At 40.2% G+C, this 25,927-nt stretch overlaps 2 protein-coding genes across 20 annotated transcripts in view; both read right to left on the reverse strand.

Moving 5' to 3' along the window:
- The window catches only part of tcf3b (transcription factor 3b), a 30,302-nt gene extending 12,559 nt beyond the window's left edge, over window positions 1-17,743 (reverse strand). For 2 of the 17 annotated variants that reach the window (XM_034882027.1, XM_034882026.1), the window contains exons 1-10: window positions 17,171-17,742; window positions 15,153-15,229; window positions 14,223-14,319; window positions 13,937-13,984; window positions 11,719-11,791; window positions 6,322-6,395; window positions 5,586-5,658; window positions 4,489-4,529; window positions 4,121-4,253; window positions 3,469-3,515 (exon numbers count right to left, since the gene is read on the reverse strand). In XM_034882027.1, the coding sequence (XP_034737918.1) occupies window positions 3,469-3,515; window positions 4,121-4,253; window positions 4,489-4,529; window positions 5,586-5,658; window positions 6,322-6,395; window positions 11,719-11,791; window positions 13,937-13,984; window positions 14,223-14,297 (564 nt within the window). In that variant the 5' untranslated portion in view covers window positions 14,298-14,319; window positions 15,153-15,229; window positions 17,171-17,742. Of the gene's footprint in view, window positions 1-3,468; window positions 3,516-4,120; window positions 4,254-4,488; window positions 4,530-5,585; window positions 5,659-6,321; window positions 6,396-11,718; window positions 11,792-13,936; window positions 13,985-14,222; window positions 14,320-15,152; window positions 15,230-17,170 lie in introns of all 17 variants that reach the window. The other 15 variants (XM_034882036.1, XM_034882035.1, XM_034882029.1 and 12 more) reach the window with 14 other exon arrangements.
- A 7,963-nt stretch (window positions 17,744-25,706) lies between these two features.
- Window positions 25,707-25,927, reverse strand: part of zbtb7a (zinc finger and BTB domain containing 7a) — a 28,822-nt gene continuing 28,601 nt past the window's right edge. For all 3 annotated transcript variants that reach the window (XM_034881608.1, XM_034881609.1, XM_034881610.1), the window contains exon 4: window positions 25,707-25,927. This exon is cut by the window's right edge and continues 7,700 nt beyond it. The gene's annotated coding sequence lies outside the window, so the exon portion shown is untranslated.

The following is a 25,927-nucleotide window of genomic DNA, read 5'->3' on the forward strand; positions in this document are numbered from 1 at the left end:
AAATATTGCCATCAAAAATGTATGCTGGGCCTAAAGCAACACACATCTCAGCTCTCCGAAGCCACAGAATGAAGACGGACATGAGAAGCCCTCGGTTTCCAAACACCAGCCACCACTCAGTCCTCCTTTCCTCTCCTTCTCAGTAGAACATGGGAGATAGAGGAAAAGAACGGAGGCCATGCTGCAAAGAATGCTAATCCAGAGAAGGGATTTTTTCTGTAATTTGATTTAACAGGGAGAAGTGGAAAGGGAATGGAGAGATGCACTTCTAATTACAGAGCCATCTGCCTGTTCCTGGACCACATCCAACTCCACAGGCAGCTGGGCTGAGGAGAGGGAGCGAAGAGAGGGAGAGAGATGGGGGCTGGGATCCAGTCAGTGAGAGAGAGAAAGAGAGGGAGAGACAGATCGCAGTGGGTAGGAGGTGGTAAGGGGGCAAGGGGGAGGATTGAGGGGAAAAAAATGAAGGCCCTGATGATTTATGAAATGGGTAGAGAGATAAGGGGTGTTGAAGGGGGACAGGAGAAGGTAATCTAAATGACTTAAACAAAGCTTGATATGGCCAGGGGAGTGTGAAGGAAACAGGGGATTTAAAATGATCACGGTTAATTCAGGGGAAAACATGACGGAGATGGCTTCATTTAACAATAGGCTTTGAGATGTTCTTTCACGGGGAACAATGTTGAGTGAATCCTGCTGCTCTAGATGGAAACAGAACTACACAATGCCTGGTGGTGGATAATTGTATTCTCAGAAAGAAAAGGGATTTCTTGTGTAAAATCCTTAACTAATAGGGGTTTAATGTAATTCAGGTTATGACCGTGTAAAGGTCTCTACACTAGAAGAACATTGGTTGTGGCAAGGGATGAGAGTAGATGAAGATTAACATCAAAATAACCTCAAACTGCTTTGTTCAACCACAAGGGTTTTGTATTACGTCTACTGGACAACTAGGGGGCAGAAGAGAAGTTCCTCCATGTTGTTTGATTGCTGCAGATATGAGGGTGTGAAGGTTCAAGGGCTTAGGGCAAGGATCTTGTGTGCAGGTAGCGGTGGGTTACAGAAGGAAGGGAGCTTGAGAGGAAAGAGAAATTTCCTTGCACAGTGAAGCTATTATTTGTCCATTTCCCAATTTACAGCAACATGAATTAAGTAAAAAGAAAAGTGTGTTGATGGGATGTAAAGAGAAACAGGAAGGGAGGGAGTGTGGGCAGGACGAAAGACCACAGGATCATCATCGGCGGTCATTAATCTGGGCTCAGACACGGGGCTAAGAGGCCTCGCAAGCACCGCGCCTCACAACTGGGTCACTCACAGGGGGAGGCCCACCCAGGCCATCATGTGGTGAAGCGTAGGCGGCAGGCTTGGGGGAGTGGGGGAGGGGGGTTCACACACACACAGACATCTCATCAGTTGCACTAAAACCACACGACCATCGTTCACACTGCAGGGACTGACTGAGGTTCAGACAGTGAAAAAGAGGGGGTCTTGGCCAGACAGTGTTCACACTCAATCTTTGTGACGTAGTCACCACAGCGAAGTGTGTCTACACGCAGGTTTCAGCAGCCACTTTAACACAACACCACCCACAGGTGGGGGATAGCACTGATTCCATATGAAATAAAAACAAAACAGATACCCTTGATTCCTTCTTTGATTCAATTAACAACAGATCCAGAAATGAGGTAAGTAGCAAGTTCACCAGGTCCAACTCTGATTCATCTCCATACTGACTACTCGATGATATGATATGAACCCACCTTATCGATGCAGCCGGCTACAGTAGTTGCATCAGTTGCAACTTAATCTTAAACTAGGAGAGTAAATGTAACACTGTTAAAGCTTGACTTCATTTTCTGCCGGATTATGCATCCATGGCTGTGTGATTTGGACTTAGTCAGCCATATAAATCCTTTGAATTTACTTCATCCATGAGTTAAAAAAAAAAAGAAAAAGCATAGGCATGAGTCCATTTTTTTTTTAACTACTATTAGTAGATGTTGCACATATTATGATAGGATGATGAAATCGTAAGGTAAATTCAGGTCTAATGTGCAGGTATTGCATTTTAAAACCTAATATTTACAAAAACGGGTAAGTAGCAACTTGTCTTAATCTCTCTCTCCTCTGCATGTGTTGCTGATATCCTGCTTCAAGGTGCCATGCTGAAACACAGAAGTTAGGAGATGCAAAGGTTCCATTTACAATTTTTCTATTAGGTCACTCTTGTCATCTGAGAACTACAGTAGCGTGAGGACCTGGTGACAGAAAATGTTTGTGCAATGCCAGTATTTCATATTGATGATCCATAGCAGCTCAAGCAGCAAGACTGGGCTCTAATAGCAACAGTAACACAAGCTACTACCCAGTAGGGTTCTTCGGACTTAAAAATATCATGTTTGCTATTTTACAAAGCAAAGTTTTCCAATTGAGCAAATGGCCTCTGAATCATCTATGATCTACAGCAACTGAAGCTGTATGGACAGAAGACTTAGTGGAAATAATCTATAAATGGAAATAATGTGGGCAACTGCTGCCTGATTCAAGTCACTTTAAACTAACAGTGATATTCATTTATGATACATTCAAACATGTCACAGTGACTTGTGTTTCTAGCTGTGTTGTTGCCATCATCCACACATCAGCTGCTGGGAATTCTAGGCCCACTGACAAAATGTGACACTTGGCACAGTAAGGCAAGGCACGGTGTGGTACTTGGTAGCGCTTGGATCTAGGATTGGAGTTCAATAGCACTTTGTTGAATCCAGTATCAAATCTGTTCACAAGTTGAAATCAAACTTAATTTATTTAGGTTTAACTTTTCTATTTTAAGAAAAATTATCTATAAATAACCAAATATTTAGGAACAAAATCTCTCAAGAAGGAGAACTTTGCCCAAACAGCCAAACAACTTCTCAAATGCTTTCTACATTGTCCTCAACAAATCCATATTTTGGTCTTATTACAAACTTTGAACTGGATAAAAAAATTGAACCGGCCACCAAAACCCAATCCACTTAAACCCCTCGTCCACTGGCTGCACGAAACGTATGAATTACCCAAATCCAGGACTTTGGTGTTCTTAAAAAACGTATAATTCAAACCAGGCCACTGAAGAAGGTGAGTTACCAGACTTGACAAAGTACCTCAAAATTCTATAAAAATTGCTCGTCTACATGACAACCCAGACCCTGAACACCACTTCAAACCACTTGAGTATAGCGTAGAGACAACTACAGCGATGATGTTATTGGGGCCTAAGTTGCCTGACTGTCAGCTCAGAGTCTGACTGAACAGAGGGTCTTTACCCCTGTCTGTCACAGAACTGCTCAAGCAGAGTGGGGAGAGCAGTGTGTATGTCTGTGTGTCTATGTGGAGCAAGTGTGTGTAGAGAGAGATGGTGTATGAGAGAGTGAGAGAGAGAGAAAGGACTGTGAGCTGGGAAGGCGAGCAGAAATAAGCTCTCACCGAGGATGGCAGGCCAGGGGGTTTCCGAATCTTCTTTGGCTGGGTTTCTACATATGGGCAGGCAGAGAGAGTAAAGTGGAAAGAGAGATAAAAACACAAACAAGGACTTAGCAAAGACATTTGCCAATGGTATGTCAGGTGTAGTCTCTTCATCTGCTCAGAATAGAAAATACTGAAGCATGTGTGTGCTAGTGGGTCTGTCAGTGTGAATGAATGTTGTGGTGCTTTAATCTGTATAAAGCTTTGTTTTTTTTTTATTGTCAATTTTGAAAATAGACATTCAACAAATCTTTTCAATACAAAATATTGCTCATATCTATGCTCCAACACAATATAAAAAGTTAAGTGTGAACATTAGAGCTGGAACAATTAGTTGATTATTCAGTTAGTCAATTGTTAAACAATTTTAATAATTGAATGAATGGTTTCACAAATTGAATTTGAAATTGTGATGCAATAATTTCAGCAATTTCTGATATATTATAGACTTAAAAATGAATCAAGAAAGTAGTTAGTAGATTAATCTAAAATAAAATGAGTAGTTGCAGTTCCAGTTAAATGAATCAAACATGAAAGGTGGAGGATGATGAAAAAGAAAGAAAGAAAGAAATTACTGGCCCCACATGGTAGATGTCTTGTCCAGTTATCTTACCTATGCCTCCATCAGGCGGCCTTCTCCTGGGGTTGTTTGGGTATGACGGGTAAAATTGGGAGCCAGATTTTAGGCCAGAGGGGGACATGGCATCTGGGCTGGGCATCGCTATGTCGCTAGGAAGAAATCCAGGCTAGGAGAACAGAGAAAGACAGGGAACAGGGTTTTACTAATAATACTTACAGGGGCGTGGGATAGTACAGCAACAGCTTCTCTTCTAGGAAATGAAGACAGTTCATTCAAAGTGTTTAACATGAAAAGAGAAGTGAGAAAACAGGGCTTCCTTTACAAGATATTAAATGAAATAAGCCCTCGGGCACATTTAACATTGGGGGGAGATACAAGGAATAAGCTTAATGTTAACGTACCTGGCTTCCAAAGGGAGGGTATGGTGGCCTCTCATTTTTACCTGTATGATAAAAGTGAAGATTCGTTAACCATTAATGTGAGTGAAACCATGAGCTGTGTACATAAATTAAGAGACAATGGTGTGTGCTAAAACAAATGAAAAGTAGGTTTTCTAAAAGTACAAAAAGTCCAGGGATGCCTTCCCCTTCTTCAGTACGCTCAGCTGCATAAAGCGCGCCTGCCAGACAAAACCCTAGGGAAGGTTTCTGCTTCAGTGCCCTAACATCCCCAACACTCAACGAATGAACACAGGCACACACATGCATGTGGACACACATTTTTTCACCCAGAAAACAAAGAATGCACAACAGTCGAATCGGCCATTATCAACATGATTATTTTAAAACTGGACTAGGAAACATGTCCTCCATCACTGAGAAGTAAATATATACACTCATTCCCCTAAAGTGCTAGAAAAAATACACAATATTGTGTTATAGAAAATGGTATACAGGGTTTTGCAAATGATACTAGGATATGATATTCCTATGAGCTAGATGGTACTCCGTCAGTTTCATTTTAGAAGAAAATAAAGTATACAATACAAATGTACAGAAAAGTACAAATAAGGGATAGGTATCTGTCAAATGTTGTGGAAACGATACGATATCATCACAATACTTATAACATAATAGGATATTATTCAGATATTAAACATATTGCAATATATTACCTTTTTTCAACTTCTTATTTTTCCCAATTTCAAATGATGACCCCAAAAGGAAACTTTGATAACCTCTGTTTTATCTAAAAAGATACATCTGTTTGTTCATATCACTGCAATTTATTGCTGCAAAATGGGACTGCCAAGCAGACAAACTGACCAACACATATATCTAATATATATAAATAATAATAATAATAGATAGATACTTGGAGCCTGTGATTATTGATACACTATTGCCACTGAAAATACAGCGATACTGTGCTGTATTTATTTTTTTCCCCCACCCCTATCAAATACATGTTCATCTGCGGGTTTAAAATGTACATAAACTTGAAATCATCATTAAAAACTAAAGTGGAAAAAAAGAAAGCCAAAAAAAAAAAAACATACCTGCAACCCCTGAACTGATGAATGGAGAGGACAAGCCTTCATGCTCACTGTAGTGGGACCCTTCGACATAGCCCTGCAGGAAATACGGTACACACAAAACAATATGAGTCACATTAAATAAAGCAAAAATAAATGTAAATTTAAAAAAACATGCAGGCTCTCACATTGGACAAACGACACCCACAGACAGACTTAAATGATACACACCTATATGGCTTAGTGGTTACCCTCCTTCTGCTTTTCTGTCTAACTAACAGGATCCATGCCAAACAAATCTGCATCAGCTCGAGGGATTCAAACCGACTTTCTTAATTATCAACTTGTGGTAATCAAAGCCTGCTGCATCTATTTCACCCCCTGTTCCTTGTATTTACACAAAGTTGTGCCAAGACCGTTACAGCGGATGTGAAGCTGCAATTACAAGTGGGCTTCCACAGAGGTTCTGGGCTACCAGAGAGCTTGCCAATGCAGGATCCCGAGCCAAGGTTATTAGGTAGAGAGCAAAACTACCACTTCAAATCCAACATGGCACACGGCATGAAAAAGTACTAAGCTGTTGTGATGGTGGGGGGGAAAGGTGGTGTGTGTGTGTGTGTGTGTGTGTGTGTGTTCATCTATCACAAAACGATTTACTTAATGTGTGTGAGTGTGTGACAATATCATGGCATCTGGTGTTCAAGCTTAGATCGCCAAACTTGAATCATGTGTGACTGAAGAGTGTGAGTTTAAATCTTACCCGTCCTTGGCTGAAAGAGGGGCTGTTCTGTTCTGCTGATCCCCAAGACCCAGAGCCGCTGCGCTCATCTATTGCTGTAAGAAGACATGTTGTTACTGACAGGTAGGAGACCAGCAAGTTTTTGTGAAGCAATGATGAAAGAATCAAAAAAGCAGGTTTTACAAATGCTGTGAATAATGCTAGCAATCCCCAAATTACAGTATACAATTATCATCATATGTGTCACTGCTGATATGTAGAAATGCCATGATGTTAGAGTCATATCAAGGAAACCGGTCTCAACGTCCCACTCTTAACACTGAACGTCCTTAAGTGGCCACAATGGGCTTGCACAAACCAGGCGAGAGCATCACTATCGATCACACTGCCGCATTTTAGACGCAATGCAATGTTACACCATTTCTGAGAGAAACGAAAAGCATTGGAAATGCCGCTCAGGGTATCCATTAGTGTTATTACGGTCACTGAATAACAGAAAGTTAACCATTCACATCACTAATATAATCCAAGAGTATAACATGTAATCTAAACCATATTTAAGTTTTACTCAAATTGACAGATACACCTAAAATAACACAAAACATAATAATGTGTAAAGCCAAAACATGAACCACAATGTTTTAGGTAAAGAAAGAACCAATGTGTGGCACAAAGGAAAAACACAGCCAAAAGACTGGTGGAGCAGAAAACTCCAAAATACCCCCATCATCCCCTTCTCCCTGTCTTATGCACTAATGCTATCCAGGCTCTCTGGAGACACACGCCTTAATTGCATGCTGATTTGCATAATTGTGCATATTAATGTGGTTTCCTTATGAATATTCATATTTCCTCTTTGATTTTTGCCTAATTAAAAAAATGTGTGTGAGAAAGCAATAGAGAGAGTGAGCGGGAGAAAGGAGAAAGCAAGGGGACGAGAGGGAGAGAGGTAGGAACAAAAGGGAAGGCAGAGGGAGAGGGGTCTGGGCGAGATCAGCAGCCCGGCTGACGAGTGAGAATGAGTGATGAGACTAACAGAGCGGTGCAAGCACCTACACACGCTGCGACAGCCGTGATCCATAGAGCTGATGCCAGTGGCATGGAGAATCAGGCAAGCAGGGAGGAGAGGGGACCTCAAAAGATCAGCCTCGCTCACTGTCAGATCGGCCCTACTGAAAGGCCACAGCTCTAATAAGCACTGCACCCCCGTCCAATGGCACAGGACACTGGTGGTGACGGGCTTGCTGCTAAATAAAGACTTCAGCAAAACTTTGGTGCCAGGAGAAGCAACGCCACATTATTGAGATAGAAATCCACTCTAATTGAGATGCATCAACAATGAGCGTGTCTACTTACAGTCTAGAAACAAATAAATTCATCTTAACACATTTCTTTGTCCTACTTTGAGATTCATCCAAAATGCTGGTAGACCACAAAGTATTTTCACACGTGCTTCACACAGGTAACCCACAAAATAAAAATCCCTGTCAACAATAACCTGCACTAAGTAGCCCTACCAAGCCAACAAGGAGAGGTGAGTGAGTAACTTCATAAACTTCTGAGCTATTTTCAATACACCACTCATTCGCCTATGAAGCCTCCATTTGGCCAGCGGGGGAGCAGAGGATAGCGCGAAAGCACGGCTGTGCAGGAGAAGTCTGACAACATTGTTTCACACTTACTGGAGTAATTAACTCTGAAGCAATTAAAAAAGGTGGAGAGCTGCTGAGGTGACAGTACGCTCAGCCAGCCTAGGAGAGCCCCACTATGCTAGAAGAGAGACCTTTCTATTATTTTTAACCTCTTGTCATGTATGATATCAAACACAAATTGATTGTCACTACAGACAACTAAAATATTAAAATGACACAAAATAAGAGTTCCCACCAAGCTTTACATGTAATTTAAAAATAAAATATAAAAATCCATTTGGGTCAAATGCTTCACATTTGAAATGATATGCATATCCTTGGTATGTTGCTCTTGTACAAGCAAGTAAGCAGGTTTTAAAGAATAAAGTCAAGATGTGTATGTACCATCAAAGTAGGTCAGTGATGTACTCCTACATTTATTACTTTGGCCAGTAAAAATATTTTTAGTACTTTGTTTTAAACCAACCCTTCGCCTGTGACCTAATAAAAACTGCTGTAAGCACAGTAAGAGTCTGCATTCTTAATTAAATCTGAAAAGGACAAACACAGATCTGCTCAAAAGCTCACACTACAGTTCTAAGATACTGTAGATGCCTTTCACAGGCTTCAATTGATTATCATGACAAGACAATAGTCAATGTGATTCTTACGTAGCAGTACAAACATGCTTCCTTATGAATGCTTACACATTTCTGTGTTTACATCATACTGGTAGAATCAGAAAAGCTTTCAATGCTTTGACAAACGTTCTGTCATCATGGATAAATGGGTATTGATGTTTGGTGTTACATTAGTAATATAATACAATAAAACCTATTAACATGGATTACAAATATTAGATATGCTACATTTATTTATGTTAATTGAGAGAAAAAAGGACGTTGTACAACATACTTCTGAGTATGACGTCCAAGATTATTTGAAGACACCATTAAAAGTACTTGAACACTGTAGCTCATGCTAACTAAATAAACCTAATACCCAAATCTCTGCCATCTTCAGACAACCATCAATTATTTACGCAAAGCACAAAAGTGAAGTAAGTGATAAACATTTAAACAGTCAACTGACCGGATGATCAAACTGGGAAAAAAAGATTAGAGATTGAAAATACCCTGATTTATCTACTAATTTGACATGCACATAATAAATGTAAAAGACATGGGTTGGCATGAAAACAACAACAGGTTCTCTGGACGTATATCACATCCATCCAGACTTTTGGCATGTCTAGTGTGAATGTACTTCCAATGAAAGTAATATGGCAAGACAAATACTGACTCACAACCAGAACCCAGAATTTTTTTTATTTTCTGCCACAAAGCTTTCTCACGGCTGCAGGCTTTGAAAACATCTAATTTAGTTGAAGAAGGAAGCCACTCTCCTTCAGATTTTCTCTTTCTAAGGGCTTAGATTTTTCAACTAAAACCCACCAATACACAGTGAAATACATGACACAATACTGCAGGCCTGTTCTGGTATACAACTGAGAGGGCAAAAGTCAAACATGCAGCGTTTACGCAAGCTACTAAGAGACACCACAATTCACAATGTTGGTTGTTGTGATCTAAGGGAAGCGAGCCTGTCGCGTCCCGTGTATTTGTGTGTGTGAAGGGGGTTGGAGACGTTGCCAGCAGCTGCAGAGGTGACAGAGGGGACGCCTGCCTGAAGGCTTGGCCAGCTCCCACCACACACCGTCACACACTGCCTCCCATACTTCAAGCATCCCACACTTCTTGCCAATCCTCTCCTTTCTTCTCCCCTCTGCTCAACACACCCTTACAAACACACACACACACACACAACTTAGGAAGGGAGAAGGAGGCCTAATGCAATTAGCACCCCTCTGAGCAGTTTTGTGTTGATGAATAGAGGTGGTCTGGTGAGCCACTAGGCTGCTCGCTGCTGTTCCCGCGCTACTGGTCGTCTGACTATACAAGCCTCCTTCGTCACATCATAGATGGACATTGTTTTTTAATGGTCATCATTTCTATAATAAATGAGTTTCCTGGCCCATAGCCATATCCTATTTTGGGTTAACAGGCAATCTTTTTGAGTTTCAAAAAAAAAAAAGGTCCTGTAGATGAGCACCGTCATTTTATATATAAAAACACATATGCACCCATTTCACGCCTAGTCTATCTATGAGAAACTCCTGGACTGGAATTAGCATTTTGACATTTGATGGTACCTATAAGCAACCTGTTGTAGATTTAACTCTATTTATTCCAGCATCATTTGCAGTTTTGTTTTGCTCTATTGTATTACTGTTTACAATCCTCATAGAGCTCTTCGTTTTAATCATGTGTGTGTATGTTTGTGTACACACACACACATCAAATGTTTGTTTACCTTGTTCAGCTTTGTTGTCATTGTTTTAAACCATACATTTCTTTCTGTGCATGTACTTGGAGAGCAACAAAAACAAAGTCAAATAACTTGTATGTGTTCACTCCTACTTGGTGATTAAAGCAGATTCGGATTCAACCTGCAGATCTCCCAAAGTTAAATGGGACAGCTTGAAGTATTGCATTAAAATAGGTGTGAATGACCAAGGGCCACACTTTAGGACATGAGGAGGGGGGAAGGAATTAACTCCTCACTGCTTAGTAATTGCCTGCTGTAATAGAAACAAACAGAATCCTGCCTTCGACAGGCTGATCCCTCTATTCAACAAGCTCTCTCTTCCACTCTGGCCACTCACTGCATGCTGGGCCAGTTTAAGAGGCTGTGAGCAAGGGGTGAGGGACATTGTCTCAGACTCAAGCCATTTCCTGCAGATCAGTGGGGCTAAGAGGCCTGTGCCGTGTTGGGGGAGGAGTGTTTTACACTTCAGCGTGGGGGAGTCGTTTCAAGTCCATAAGCCCCCTTTTTTGCCTTTGTTCCACAGTGACCAAGTTCTCACTCTGGGGAACACTGAGAAGTGTGACTCAATTTCACACACCAGGTTGGAAGGGTGACAAAGGAACGAAAGTAACACAACTTACTAATAACATTCAGAAAGAGAAAATAGCTCACTTAAAGGCTTCAGGTGCTTGAGGGGGTTAACTGCAGCTACTTTTCACTTTAAAATAGTGAAACAAAGACTATCTTAAGAATGTGGAAAAGATTATCAGACAGATGTTAAAATAAAAAAGGTGTGCAGATATTAATAAATTTGCAAAGTTTGAATACATTAAAGTAGAGTAAGTGGATATTTGTTTTTCTATGAAGATAAGAATCAAGGGTAAGCCACACCAGGCATAGAGCACGTACTGTAGCATGTCATTAAATGGGAATTTCTTCTGAAATTATTTACACGAGTTTGAAAGTTTACTTAGTAACTCTTGTTTTCAAGGGGCTCCCCTATTCTATCACAAACAGTTGAATTCAATTTTTTTATTTTTTGTAAAAAGAATGTTCCAATGAAATCTGCTATCAGCAAAGTCTATGGATTTCCCGGTTGTTTAGACTTTTACAAATGCAATTCTGTAAGCTTTGAGCAACACAAATAAAAAAAAACACCTCCATTGTACCTATTGAGGTAGTGGTCTCAAAACTGGTGCAAATACAACAGAAAGTGTCTGCATGCTAGGTTCCAAAAAAGATACGTGAGAAAGGGATTTGTGACTTTGGGTGAGATCATAGATGTCACATTAAAATAGTATATTGATGCCTTGCCAAAAACAAATTAACGTCAGTTAAAGTCACTTGGGGATACAAGTAGATGTAAAAAAAAAATAATACAATGTACAGTGTATGCAGTGTTACTGCTTTAAAAGCTTACCTGAGCCCCCAAACTGACTGCTGGCAAGTGTCATTGTTCTGTTCTTCCCATTGGGTACTGGAGGCGCGAACATCTACAAGACAAAAGAGGAAAGATAAAGTATCTACCAAAACAAAGGATGGCACACTTCACACATCCCATTTCCACTAATAAATGACATCACATACACAGGTCGTTCAGTTCTTGTGTTTTTCTCCTTGATTCCACTAATTATAAGACGACTTCTAGCATAACAGGAGAACATGCTGATAAAAACGACCAAGTTATAACCATGCTTGATGTCTTTATTTGCAAATTACCACATTTCAAAATTATCTAAATTTCTAAATTGTATGTCAAAAAATAAAGAAGCAAAAGTCCCCTAAAAGACAAACAGATATACAGCATTTTGATAAGAAACCGTTTAGACACATTTTCATGTAAAGTTGATTCTGCAATACCAACTTTAACTTTCTAAACCCTCTGATGAGGCCGTGGGTTTTGTCACCGAGCCACTGCGGGTTTTACCATGACGCTCTAGTGTGGCCTAAATATCAGCTATGTGGCATCTTTCAGTGACGTGGTCAAACTCTACTGTACAAACCAAACCTTTTTGTAAGTAGGACAACAAAACACAATCTGCCACTACCACATATGATCTCTTCCTTTTTTTCTCGTTTTAACAGGGTGGGTCTACACGGTCCAACAACCGATTTGGACACCATCTTTGTTTTCGGTTTGGTCACAGATATCTCAAACATGTTTAGTGTTTCTCTAGTCAACGTCCAATCTAGCACGCACTTCCTTGACTAGCCAGCAAATATACAAAGAGGATGAAATTTGTTTGTACAATTTTTGACAGTTTCTCACCCAATTATCAATGTCGTCCTTAAACGGAACATCTGCTGATACAAATTGGCAGCTGATCAATCAGAGTTTTTCTAACACAAACCCAACTGTCTAATGAGAACCTCCCACAAACCCCCTTCACGACAAGGAGCGTTTTTCTTTCATGGGTTAAGGTTTCCTTTAAATACCGATAGTCTGGCAGAGAATAGGACATTAACAATGCAGCTGACTGAATCACGTCATTATAATGAAGCGCCACCAACAGAATTCATGCACACCAAGGCTTTATATAAAAATAAAAACTGTTCCCCAGTCTTACACTTCATAAAATGTCACAGACTCTTTGACACACAGAAACACTTCACTATTAAATTAACTGTACTTTGTTAAAAGATATCTCAACTCTACTTTGTCATACAAAATCTCAAGGGACATCAAGTCTGCTGACAAATATTCATTAGGAGCCTGAGTTTGGAATTACCTGTTGTGCAATATATCGATATTGTGATATGAGACTAGATATTGTCTTGAATTTGTAATTTCTTCATATTGTAATATGGTATAAGTGGTGTCTTTTCTTGGTTTTAAAGGCTGCATTACAGTAAAGTTGTCATTTTCCTAACTTACCAGCCTATTCTAGCTGTTCTATTATTTGCCTTTACCCACTTAGTCATTATATCCACATTACTGATGATTATTTATCAAAAATCTCATTGTGTAAATATTTTGCGAAAGCACCAATAGTCAACACTACAAAAGGGTTGTGGTATCGATAGAGTTATTTGTATACAAATATGATATTTGATGTTCTTCGTATCACCCAGCCCTATGCCATGTATATAATAGTGATCAATAGTTGGCAATTTAGCCTTACCAGTTATTAGATTTGTTTAGGAGAAAAAAGTAACACAGCTCCATTGGGCCTGTGAGATGTTTATTTCAGTGTAAAGCTCAAAGAAGGCTTCACAACACAGGTAAATAAAAGCTGAACAAAATACCTTTATCCACTTTGTAGATAATGTCTGGAGGATACCTCCAAAAGCATTTCTGTAAAAATGTCTACCTAAAGACTCAAAATAAATAAAAAGAAATGTAGAAGCTGTCTGCTCAACCCAATTCATATATAACAATATTTCCCCTTAGATTCTGTTGACAAGACAAACACGGGTGAGATTATTTCCGCAGTTTCCTTTAGTCGTTACTGACTCACTATTTACATTTTACAGTGGATACCAGCTCATTGTAGTATTGATCCACTTCCTTGTTGCAGTATCTCTGCATCACCTACGCAATTGAAAGACACTATATTTAAAACCTGAATTAATTTTCACCAGTCACCCTGAGGTACAGCAGTATTTTACTTGCCATGCTTTGATATGATCAGCACTACCTTTGCATGCCAAGAATGAAGCATGGAAATATCTTGGGCTGACACAACCTATTGTTAAAAAAGAAAAAGAAAAAAAAGAAAAGATTTTTTCATTTCTGCTGCAGATTTTGAGAAAATAAGCATCCCACTGATTTTTCTTGCTTGCCCCTTTCCCAACTTCTCTCATTCAGACCTCAAGCTCTCCTCTGCTCATACCCAGACCTATATCACACTCTATTTAGCTCTGTCTCCCAATGCCACCCACCTACCACCCAGAACCACCCAGACTGCTCTCCCACTCTCTTACCGCACTGAAATCCAGGAGGTCGTTGAGTTCCTTGTCAGTTCCCACTGCAGCCATTCTTTGCTGCTGTTCGTTCATACCCTTCAGTCTCTAATAAACCCTATGAGAGAAATTTGCAGATACAGGATTTTAATGGCACTAGCAAGCACAAAGAATTTACATTTAGCTCTTTTAAAAACAGAGGGTGATGGTAATGAATGATTCAAACTGCTCTATCTTTGCTGTATATCACAACTCTATATATTATTGATATTGATTAGACTCCCATAAGATACCAATGCAAGGCTAAGTCAGTCCGCATTTTTCTAAAAAAATAAAAAACTGATAAACTTTAGTATTGCCAGCGCATCAAATCTGTGTTTGTGATTCGAACTTCCAATATAATACTAAAATATACATCCAGGTGAGAGGCAAAGGTCTTGTGCATCTGAGAAGTTAAAGTTTAGAAATCAATGATCTTCTATTGAGTCTAAGCTGACCAAAACACAGCTCAAATTTCTATTTCACTCACTACGGACCGGCGGGAGAACAGACAACATTAGCCTCCTTAACAGTGTACACTTTGGCTGAGTCTACTTAAAAATGCTGGTTTCAGTCAGACACTGCCTTCCTATCCGAGCAGTAGAAGAGACACTGCCATGAAAAGATGAATACTCTGCCCTTAGTCAAATCACTACCAAGTAATGACTTAAAAATGGTCTTATTTTCCGCAACCCTGGCAAATAACAAGGCCATATGTCGATCATCGCTACATAAAAGAGAATGTAATACATTTACAATTACAGACATAATTGGGACTATTGTTAGCCCAAGGAAATAGGGGTGAAAGGCAGAGCTAATGACTGTATGCAAACACGTCATTACCAAATTACCATATGTCAACTCAGAAAGAACCTTGTCAAATGACACAGTGAGCATGAATAGTGGATTTACCCTGTGTTTTGCATTCCATTGCAAGCCCGAGGCCGCTCTCTGATGCTGAGCGGCGGTTCTGCAAGCTTCACAGGGAACTAGTGGTAGGGGGAGCGAGTGGAAGAATAGAGGCACTTGAACACCAACAGGTGGTGTGCTTTTACAACCTTTTTGCAATACAGCACTGGCATAAATGGATGCAATCAAAAAAAAGATGGATGTTTTAGAGGAAATGCAAGTTGTAACATATATAGTTGTTATATATAAATAATTTTCTGCATGTATGAAAGTATCACAAGTGACATCAGGGGAGACAAATGGTGCAGTCCAAGTCTAGTAAACTCAGGCAAGCAGAACTAATTTAACCTTGAAAACAAGGAAACACAGACACACAGACACAGACACACACACACACACACACACACACAAACACATAAGTGAACATAGCTAGGAACATGGCTTTCATTGTTTTCCCAAACTTTTCAAAAGATGGCACACCAAGAACAAAATAGGTCACACACACACACACACACACAAATGTATAAGAGTATGTAAATAGTATTTAACCACTGAGCTAAATTAAATAGAGCACATAGAGGGGCTTAAAGTAACAAAATGGCATCTTCGGCTACTGCTGGATCAATATTTGAAGCAAGCAGATTAGGGGTCTTTGTCACCCCACACACGGCAGAAAGGCAGGTCACTCTCCACAAAATAGCCTGCACTTCCAGTGGAACAAACCGCTGATCTTAACTGACCAACAACTTAACGTTTCATATAAATTCAGAACACGACATGAATGCATGTGCCAGTTGTTATTTTTACCGTGGCTTTCAAACTTAATGATAATAATAATAGGCCAACTCGAGTTGCTTCTGCCTGTTTAACAAACACGTAATACATGTTGTTGACAGTTGAACGATTTAGAAATTTGAAATAACATTTCCGTCCGCATAGGTTGTACATGCGGTTAGTCATATCAAATGGGGAAATAAAAGCAAAGTTAGCAACTGTAACGTGTGTTTATGTCAATGCTATTACTTCGGGAACAACGAGGGCCGCAGTGCTGAACAGAAAAGCATATTCAACTGTTGATTCAAATGCTGTCCCAAAGAAACGGATGTGAATGTTTTGTGCCAGAAACACATAATACACGATAGACACGTCGGGTCAAATAGTTTATAACAATGACATCCAGGGCACCACAGGATGTAGGTTGTGCATTATTTGATAATCTCTGCTAGGCCACATCCAGGGCCAAGCTACTGCTGACAACTAACCCATTCACTATTTATCCTGAAGCATGTTGACATCATCATGAAGACTAACCAACCCATAATCTTCAGTTGTGGCTTCCTAAAGAAAACAAATTATGTGTAAAAGAAGTGCAACGGTCGTGACCCTGGAGACCAAGAACTCCAAACTTCATGCAACAAATAGTGAGCTCTTCCTTTCACATATTAGGGTTCAAGTCATGCACTATGAGGGAGTTCAGTGGAGCAGACGGTGGGGGTGGGAGCAAGAGGAATTTCCTGCCAAATGTGCAATAAAATAAAGTCTAGCTGTTGGCCAGACACTTCAATAAAGGAATGTTTAAATGGCTACCAAAAGGGGTTTTATGGAAAGTTTGCTTGCGCGCGAATGGAAAATACATGTAGGCCCACTACACAAAGTTTGGCTAAAATGCTCAGCAACATTACACAACGTTTACCATTTAATATTTCCACATTCTGGCTACAGCTAGTGGTGGAAGACACACGATGAAAAACAAAATGAGGCGTGTTAGGCAGGACTAACACTTAACGTTAGTGGGGTCTTTTTGCAGAACAAAGGAGTAATTTCCTCCTCTCCGTGGTCGATGCGGAGACCATCACACACTTGGCTCGCCACCTCAAACCAGACAAAAACTTACATCCCCCGCTTTAACCACACATTCCCAAAAACTTTTTGCAAATTGCAGGCGTCAAAATAGGTGTCACTTAAACCCATACAATTCATGCAGCTTCCACCGAAACATTAAGCGAAAGAAGGTGTTTTACCTCTCCTCTGCAAGTGTCTGATATCCAACAGTAAAAAGAAAAGCTGAGAATCGCGAGGGGAAAAACATAAAACTTCAAGAGAATTTCGACCTCAGTGTATGTAACGCATTGGAGCACCGTAGATGTCTTCCTTTTGTCCTGGTAAGCCTGCTTTTCACACTGCGCACACGTGTTTGCTTCAATGTTACAAGTCTGAGTGCAAACAAATCTATTATGGTAACTAATCTCGCGTCTTCCTTTTCTGTTGTTACAACTGAGATGATTTCATTCTTCTCGTAGACATCTTCACCACCTCCGTCCACATTGTCAGACGCAACAACGTATCCCTCCGCACAAAAGTGAGGGCCTCAATGCCAGCGGTGTCCGATTTCAAACGCCTTTGAGAGACGGGTTATTTTCGCACAGTAAAAAATACAGCTTTCGAGTCTTCCGACGGCCAAAACGACGGAAATGTCTAATGCCGAAGCTTGGTTATGTGTACTGTATCTGTAACCCTAAAAAATGTTCGCGCTCTACGAGAACTAGGTCGTCCAGCGGAAGGCTATCGTAAGAAAGTTACCTGCGATTACACAGCAGCAGCTTGACGAGATGGCACGATAAATGCGAAAGAGCTCAGCGAATGGGGAAGCGTGTGCGCTTGATTGACAGCAACGGCAGCCATCGAACAGCTTTAAATCCAAGTTAAACCCGCCTGTTTCTTGACGCTCACTTTCCCTGTGTGCTCAGGGAAGCTGGCTGAGGGGGGCTCAAACATGCCCGCTGACATCATTTTTATTACTTTGGTTGGTGTGTCTTCTTTCAAAACAGAAAAACAACGCACGGCTTTAAAATATTTGGTTTTAAATACAACAGCAACTGTAAACTAAATAACAATTTCATTTGTTGCTGTAGTTTTTTTTATCTTAGCATTTAAATTATGCTTAATGTAAAACTATTATTACTTTTTTCTGTATAAATTCAACTGTATGACATAAAGTGAATGTTATCAAAATATTTATCTTATGATTTCCTGATGCATGGGTTGTTATGAAGAAGAACTATTCCAAATTACATACTTACATACACATTTGATGAAGAAACTAACGTATTTGCAAACATTTTCTGGTTCCATAATAATATTTCATCCAGCTGATTATACTTAAAAATTATCAACTGCTGTCATCATGAAAGTTCTGCAACCAACAATTATGTTTGAATACTGATTAACCTGCTGTTTATTTTCTGAATGAATTGTCTTGTTTACAAAAAAAGCACCAAAAAATTACCATTATAATTTACCAGAAACCAAGGGAATATTTTTAAATTGGTTGTTTTATCCGACCAACACAGAAACCTGCAACATATCAGTTTACGGTCAGACATAGGAAAATATAAAACAAACGCATCAAATCCTCATAATTAAGAAGCTTGAACGGGCAAATGTTTGGTATTTTTGCTTGAAAACTGACTGAAAAAAGAAATAGATTATCTAAACAGCTGATTTATCAATTGACTTGTTCGTTTTATGCTATACCACTTTCTATGTTGCCAGTCTTTTTTGGGAATGGACTGATAAACATAAAACCAACACACCCCTAAGAACTGCCTGCTCCAGAGCAGAGAGAAGAGGGAGAGCACAGAGTATAGGATCACAGAGAAGAGGGGGGGGGGGATAGTTCAGAGAAAACAGTTCAAACACGGAGGGCACACCGGATGATCAGAGCAAATGTGTCTGTAATGTTAAAATGCTGCTTTTACAAGATAATAAGAGCAATAGATAGATATTTGAAATGAACTATAGTTCACTCACCATGATGAAAAAGAATTACTTACAATAGAATAAGTTTAGATGACCCTGATATGTAACTGGTGTGTTTCATGCCTTTATTCAATATGCGCACAACATCCATCATACAAAAACACGCACACACACACACACACACACACACACACACACACACACACACACACACACACACACACACACACACACACACACACACACACACACACATTTTCACAGGTTTTAGACAGCTGTTGTTTCTAACCTGAGGGCAAACCTTGTCAAGAAAGGGAAGTTAAGATAGTCCAGCTTTGTTTCTAGTCCATAACCTCTGAAATGCTCACGTTATACATACATGTTATTTTAGAAAGACAAAAACCCCAGAAACCTTCAGATACAGAAAGATTTCTGAGCACACAGCTATCACTATTAACCACTACAAAGGCCGCATTGACTCAAGAATCTTTTGAGTCATATGTTGGAAGGATTCCCATTGCAAATGCAAATTCTACATATCTGCCTCGTGTTATAATACAGCCTAATGCATCACACTGTCTGTTTGCACAGAGCTCACCAATGGGAAGGTGGATATGTCGTCGATGGGACATATAGGTAAATAATCCATTGGGTCTCCCCTGGGTGAAGGAAAAGCCGCGGCACAGAACATTAATTAGTCTCATGGACCGTCTTAGGAATGTAATGGGGTTACTGCTCAGAAGAAACGCACATATGGGCCATAAATACCTTCACAAACATACCATGCACACATTCACATTTGGTCACGCACTCGCACGCATTCACAAAAAAAATTCAAAAGACAGCCGTACCATCAAAAAATAATCGCAGCTATCAAAGAAAGAGCATCTTGAGATATTTATCTAACACCTATTTGGAATCCTTTCATTGAGGAATGTATTAATCAAAAGATTAGATTTGAACAGATGGAAACATCTGTTTGGGGAAAGGAATTGCTAGTGGAGGCAGAGAAAATCTCTCATATTCTCGCTTTTTTCCAGTAGACGTTAGGCCTTGAGTAAGAATAGTGCTGTTGTCAGTATTAGCAATGAGGCTTGTAAGCCCTCCAAGTAGTTTGTAGTAACAGCTGGGTCTGACATGGAGAGCATGTACAAGGGCAGCCAGGCTGAAGAGAGGGAGGGGGCGGTTGAAAAAGAATTTGAAAAAAAAAAGGAATATAGTGAGAATCTTCACCTTAATGAACACAGAGTGCATCTAACTGTGACACAAAGTTACAACATCAATGAATTGTATGACAGGAAGCTTAATTCAGAAGAAATTTGTTTTAAAGCATTATCCTCTCTTGAACAATTTTGTCATCATGCCGAAATGTTCATTTCATTTTTTTAACAATTGAAATAAGGTGGTACCACTTTCTTATTGGAGTCAAGGGCAGTCGGTGGTTCAATATGTCATTCCTGATTTTGAGTGATGCAATTTTACATTCAGCTGTAGAATATGTGAACATTATAATGTTCACTAATATCCACTGTTTTTGTTTGTTTGTCGATTAACACAGAAACACAAGAACAGAGTGACCTCTAAAAGCTTAATTTGTATGCTGAAATTATGTTTCATTATCCACGGCAGCTATGGGTAATCTACCGCATGGTAACCTAAAAGTTTTCAGCATAATTATACGGGAAGGACCAAACAATAACACAAACATGTCATCTATAATCTCAAAATACATTCACAGTACAATGGACAGTTAAAGGCAGAATGGGGAGGGAGGCTATCACACATGCCCTCGATGATTCCTTCCAGCCATTCCCAGCTTCATATGTGTAATTAACAACAGATGCACATGGGAAATTTGCATATGTTTGGCACATTGGTGCTAATCGGTCATATATGTGTGCATATTAATGAAATATCTGTGTACATATATTTTGCATTATCTTCATTCACACAAGATACACACAAATACTAATAACGCTTAGTAATGTGTAATAGTTATTTAATCCTTTTGGGATTTTTTTAATCAATAATGCTTTGTAGAGAACAAATAAAGAGGGCAATCCTGCATAATTGTATAGGTGACCTTAATATGCCAAATTAGATTCTATCAAAAAGCAATGTTTTGTTATATCTGGCTTTGTTGCAGGCTACCTGCCTGGGAATTCACACGTTTTATACACCTTTAGCCCTCATTGCCATCCTGCTCTGATCATAGGAAGCCATTCACGCAAGCCAAACCACACTGCCAGGTTATATCACACACAATGATAAGCCTGTAAACATACAGTATAGGCAGCACGCATAAGGCACACAGAGCTCGGTGGTGAGGCAAGCTGCTCACCTCGTTCCACACTGAGCCCCTCACAGCCTGTAATAGAGGCTTAGGTTTGGGTGGGGGAAGGGCAGAGGTGCACAGGTTTCTGATCAGACAAGAAAACTAGGCCAAGATCAACAATCCCTCTCCCTGAACAGCCTCAGCCCCTCCTAAATGCTCCAACTTTGTAACAGGGCTGTGACAATCACTTGCGAGATTGTCATTTATGGCGAAGCAATGGAGTCATTTTGAGCCACAACACGTGTATTTAGATGCAGAAAAGCTTTTCATAGCCGGGCTATGATTCATGCTTCCTTGCCCCTTTGGAAGCTGTCCTCCAATAAGAGTTAGAGGCTGGGGGTAGGAGCGGATAGATTGATAGTGTTGGCTGAGTGCCCATGCTCTGAGTCTATCTGTGCTGAAGGGGAGGAGACAGGGGGAATCTATCTGTTGTGCTCTCTGTGCTCATGATAAACCGACTCCCGTCAAGCTTCTTCCCCCCTATTACAGCTCGCCTGGCAGAAAACACCCAAACTTGCACTGACGTCCAACATGTTAAACAACACTAAAATGTGTGGAGTGAGTGATTTAAAAAGGGCAACAGTTCAAAAGGTTAAACTATCCGCTTTCAGCGTTACCTGGAAAACATAAGCGAAGCAGAGCAGTTGTTTTGGAACAAATGAGGAGACGGCATATCTTCTTGAATTCAAACAAGTGTTCAAAACTGCCAAACTCAAAGGAACACAATGAACCCAGATTTCACTTCATCACTAATGGGACCATCACTAGCAGGAAATGCAATGTCTCTCTCTCCCTTATCCTAAAGCTGTAATTCCCACAGAGCTCCAGAGTGAGAAAGAAAATGAGTTTGGGGGATTGTCCATGACATTAATCCTCCCAAACACTACAGTTCTAGACAGGATTCATTACAGACAGACAAACACAAACTCAACTATCTATTTACTAAAGGAAAAACTGAATCAACAATCCTTTTGACTTCTGCCTGCTCTCATTTGACAATGGCTTTTCCCGGATGCCTTCTTCCTCTGTTCTCTCTGGTGATTTTATGGGAACCCTCCCTGCCATCTTGGATTCCCATTACTGTGCGGTTGTATGGGTGCCCCTGTTCTACCACCCACACTCCAGGTACAGTGAACAAAACACCAGCTTCCTGTTTACAAAGCCGGGCAATTGAGAGCCCCACCAGTAGACTGTACAGCTGAGGAAAGAGCAGATAGGACACTGTGGTGATCGTTGAATTTTGAGAGGTTGTTTTGATAGATGAAGAATGGGAAGGTGAGAGAGATATAGAGGAACAGAGAGACAGAGTGGGGCACAATCACACAGAGAAAAGTGCAAAGTAAAGATGAGCTTTCCTACCTGAGCCAAAAAGAAATCTCTACCCTAATCTGAAAATAACACAGCAGTCATATATTGAGGGGGAGGTGTGTGAAAAGTCACATGATAACAATCAGATCAGAAGCTGAATTGACTCTAAATCAATTGAAGTAGGCATGTCAGGGCTGCCCAGGACAGGAGGGGGAAGAGAGGGAGTGAAAGGGAGATAGATGTGAGCCCGTGTGGGGGAGGGAAGCAGAGATTGTTGGTGTCGTCGGAGCACTGCAACAACAATAACAGCAGTGTGTGTGCGTGTGTATGTGTGTGACAGGGTGAATGAGTTAGAGTGGAAGTGGGGATGTGTTATGGCTCACAAAAGTGATGAAATGACATCTCCTTTACTTCGGCACACAGCTGCTATTGCAGCAAAGAACACACTGTTGAGATAATCTGACCTTCTATTTTCTTTGGTAGCCACTGGTCAGAAGTGTCTGCTCGCCTGTCATGTTCACCTCTTATTAGCTATATCTAGACAATGACTACACTGTGTCCATTACAAACAGATTCCTGCCCATTGATACGCGTGTCATTAATCAAATCTGAATTGGAAAACATGACTTTTTATTTTCATGGGCGTTTATTGAAGAAATACAACAAATAAATCTCCTAACTTGATTTAAATGTGTTTTGAAGGCTGTTTGTTATACATTTATATTCCCCAAAAATACTCTTGGCCTGCATACATATCAAGTAATTGTGTCAAATAACCAAGCTAATGATTTACATTACAGCTTCCATGTTAAAACAAATCAAATATGAAAACTTATGAATATGACAAATTTCAGGTTGAGGCTTCTCTTTTTCGTTGTTTTCTCTTTTTCTTTCATTTCTTTTTCTCCTCCCCTCCCCCCTTTCTTTGCAGATTAGAATTCATTAGCAATCAAAGAGCCTCCAGAGAGCTCCAGCTCTTAATTACCTACTCATTTGCATTTTTGCATATTAATGACTGCAGGGTTTTGGTAGGGTTTTTTGCCGCAGTGGTTTAAAGGCACCTCAGTCCTCTGTTCTCCGGGGAGGAGGAAAGATGGCCAGAGGCAAGGCTCCAAACCTGTCCAATCCCCTCTCTATCCTTCCTGATGGGACCTGGACAGAGCATGAAGAGAGGGGGTGTTGGCCAGGGGCATATGGGACTCGTGGGGTGCAGTGGTGGGGGGACAACAGGGGTGCACAGGTTAAAGGTCAATGTCCCTTATCAACATAAGAAAGAACACATGTCTTCAGCGCTGCCTAATTATTGTCATATTGAGCCATTTAAACACCTGATCCAAACAAAATATACCCTGAGAGAAACTGGAAATCTATACTGCAGAGACTGCTCACGTGGGTTTTATTGAGGACGGCAGCTAGTTTGGATGAAACTCATGTCCCACAGTGTGCAGAGGTAGAGGCATTTTATATCCCTGGAGAAAGGTGTGTACCCGTTAAAATGAGGCTTGTGTGTGTGTGTGTGTCACACTGCTTTCCTTTACATTACAGCCTATCTCCAATTGTTCATTATGAGGGCAGTAGGAGGCTCATTTACTGTGAGACATAATGACGATTGTGTGCATGCACATGTGCGCAAGCAAGTACGATTATAAAACCACACCTTTGCACATAAGCATATAGACAAACATGTAAACAGAAACAGTTGCAGGCACACGCATACACACATGCATGCACGTTCACAAGTACATGATTGGGGGAATAATACCACTAGAGACGCCAGACAACCGCTCCCAGGCATCTCCCAGCCCCTGAAGTGCTGCTGTTCCTCTTATACAATATGTTTTGACTGCAACAATGCTGTCTGAACATGGAAAATAACACCATATCCCACTGTGCTTTTAGATACCTTACAAACATAACAATTAATGACTTGGAGCCCCAAGACATCTGGCAAACAGGTTCAACATGACTGAATGAAACATCACCTGCTTTAAGACATTACTCAGTGTCTAGTTGTGTTACAATAGATGTTAAAAAGTGGTTTTATAAAAATGCAAACTATGCAGTTTTTCACACTAATACAAGTATCCAGTTTTTGAGGAAACATTTAAATGCAGTGATACTACATACAACATGCAAGACATACATGTCTCATAGTGCATCCCTGAAAACATGCTTACGGAATGGGCTTAAGTCGACTTAAATGTTATTAGTGGAGCATAATAAAATGTGTGTGTGTGTGTGTGTAGCCAGAGCCTGAGGACTGCAGCAATGTGTGGGCTGTCGGGGTGGGGTTAATGAGCTGTTCTATGACCTCTGTCACCTCACAGGATTGCCTCAGGGAGACAGACCGAGACAAACAGGAAGACAGGGTGACAACAAGCCCACGGTTGCAGTCTGCCACTGGACTTCTTGGATAAACACTATTGGTGGCCCAACCTCGATAAATATATCCTCACACAAGACCTTAGTCCTGATTAGTAATCATCCTTTAGAACCAAACGTAACCTTAAATATAGTACTATTCTTCATGCACATCAGGCCAAAACACAGCGTCTGCACTGGCTATGGATGATTTATCTGTAATGTACAAGGCTGTACATGTGTAGATGTTTATGCATCGGAATATTTGTGGATACTAACTTGATCTATTCTGTCATGGTCAGTAAAGAGTGAGTGATTGAGCTAAAGAAGGAATGCAAGAAGAGAGACAGGGACACAGCAGTGATATGTGGCTGATGCAGATGATGAGCAGTGATAATACTGCCACCTTCTGGTGTGTGTAGAGTACTGACATCACTGACAATGTGTACAGTACGTAAGAGAGCAATACAACAGAAATCAATATAATGTAATCACATTCAGCAGTTCTGCTATTATAGAATGGACTACATGCCTTTGTGAAGCTAACCATGTTAAGATATGACAGACCAATGTTAAACTGTAAAGTGTTAACTGTTATTTTGACAACCCTTTCAACTCTACATACATAATAAAATTATTGGACGGGGTTAACGTAACATGGTAAAATACTGTGTGCTTACCCTACATTCCTGATTGCAGGTAAGAAACCAAAGACTTTGGTTTTGATTATTCTAACATACTAATGTACCGTATTATATTTGATAAGTTAAAATAAGAGAAAAATCATTCAGCCAAAGCTTTGCAACCATTGTTTTTAATAGAAACATTTTATATTCTTTAAACCAGACAACCAGATGCCAGACATTTTTTTGATATATTAAAAAAAGAACAGAACAAAAAAAAAAATGACACAAAATGGAATTATATGGTTTAGACTGTGTGGATTTAGTGGTCTCATATACATTACAATTTCTTTTCATCGCCAAAAAGTGCAAATTCTCCAAAAAACAAACAA

Source organism: Etheostoma cragini, chromosome 9 (genome assembly GCF_013103735.1).
Source record: "Etheostoma cragini isolate CJK2018 chromosome 9, CSU_Ecrag_1.0, whole genome shotgun sequence".
Classification (NCBI taxonomy): domain Eukaryota; kingdom Metazoa; phylum Chordata; class Actinopteri; order Perciformes; family Percidae; genus Etheostoma; species Etheostoma cragini.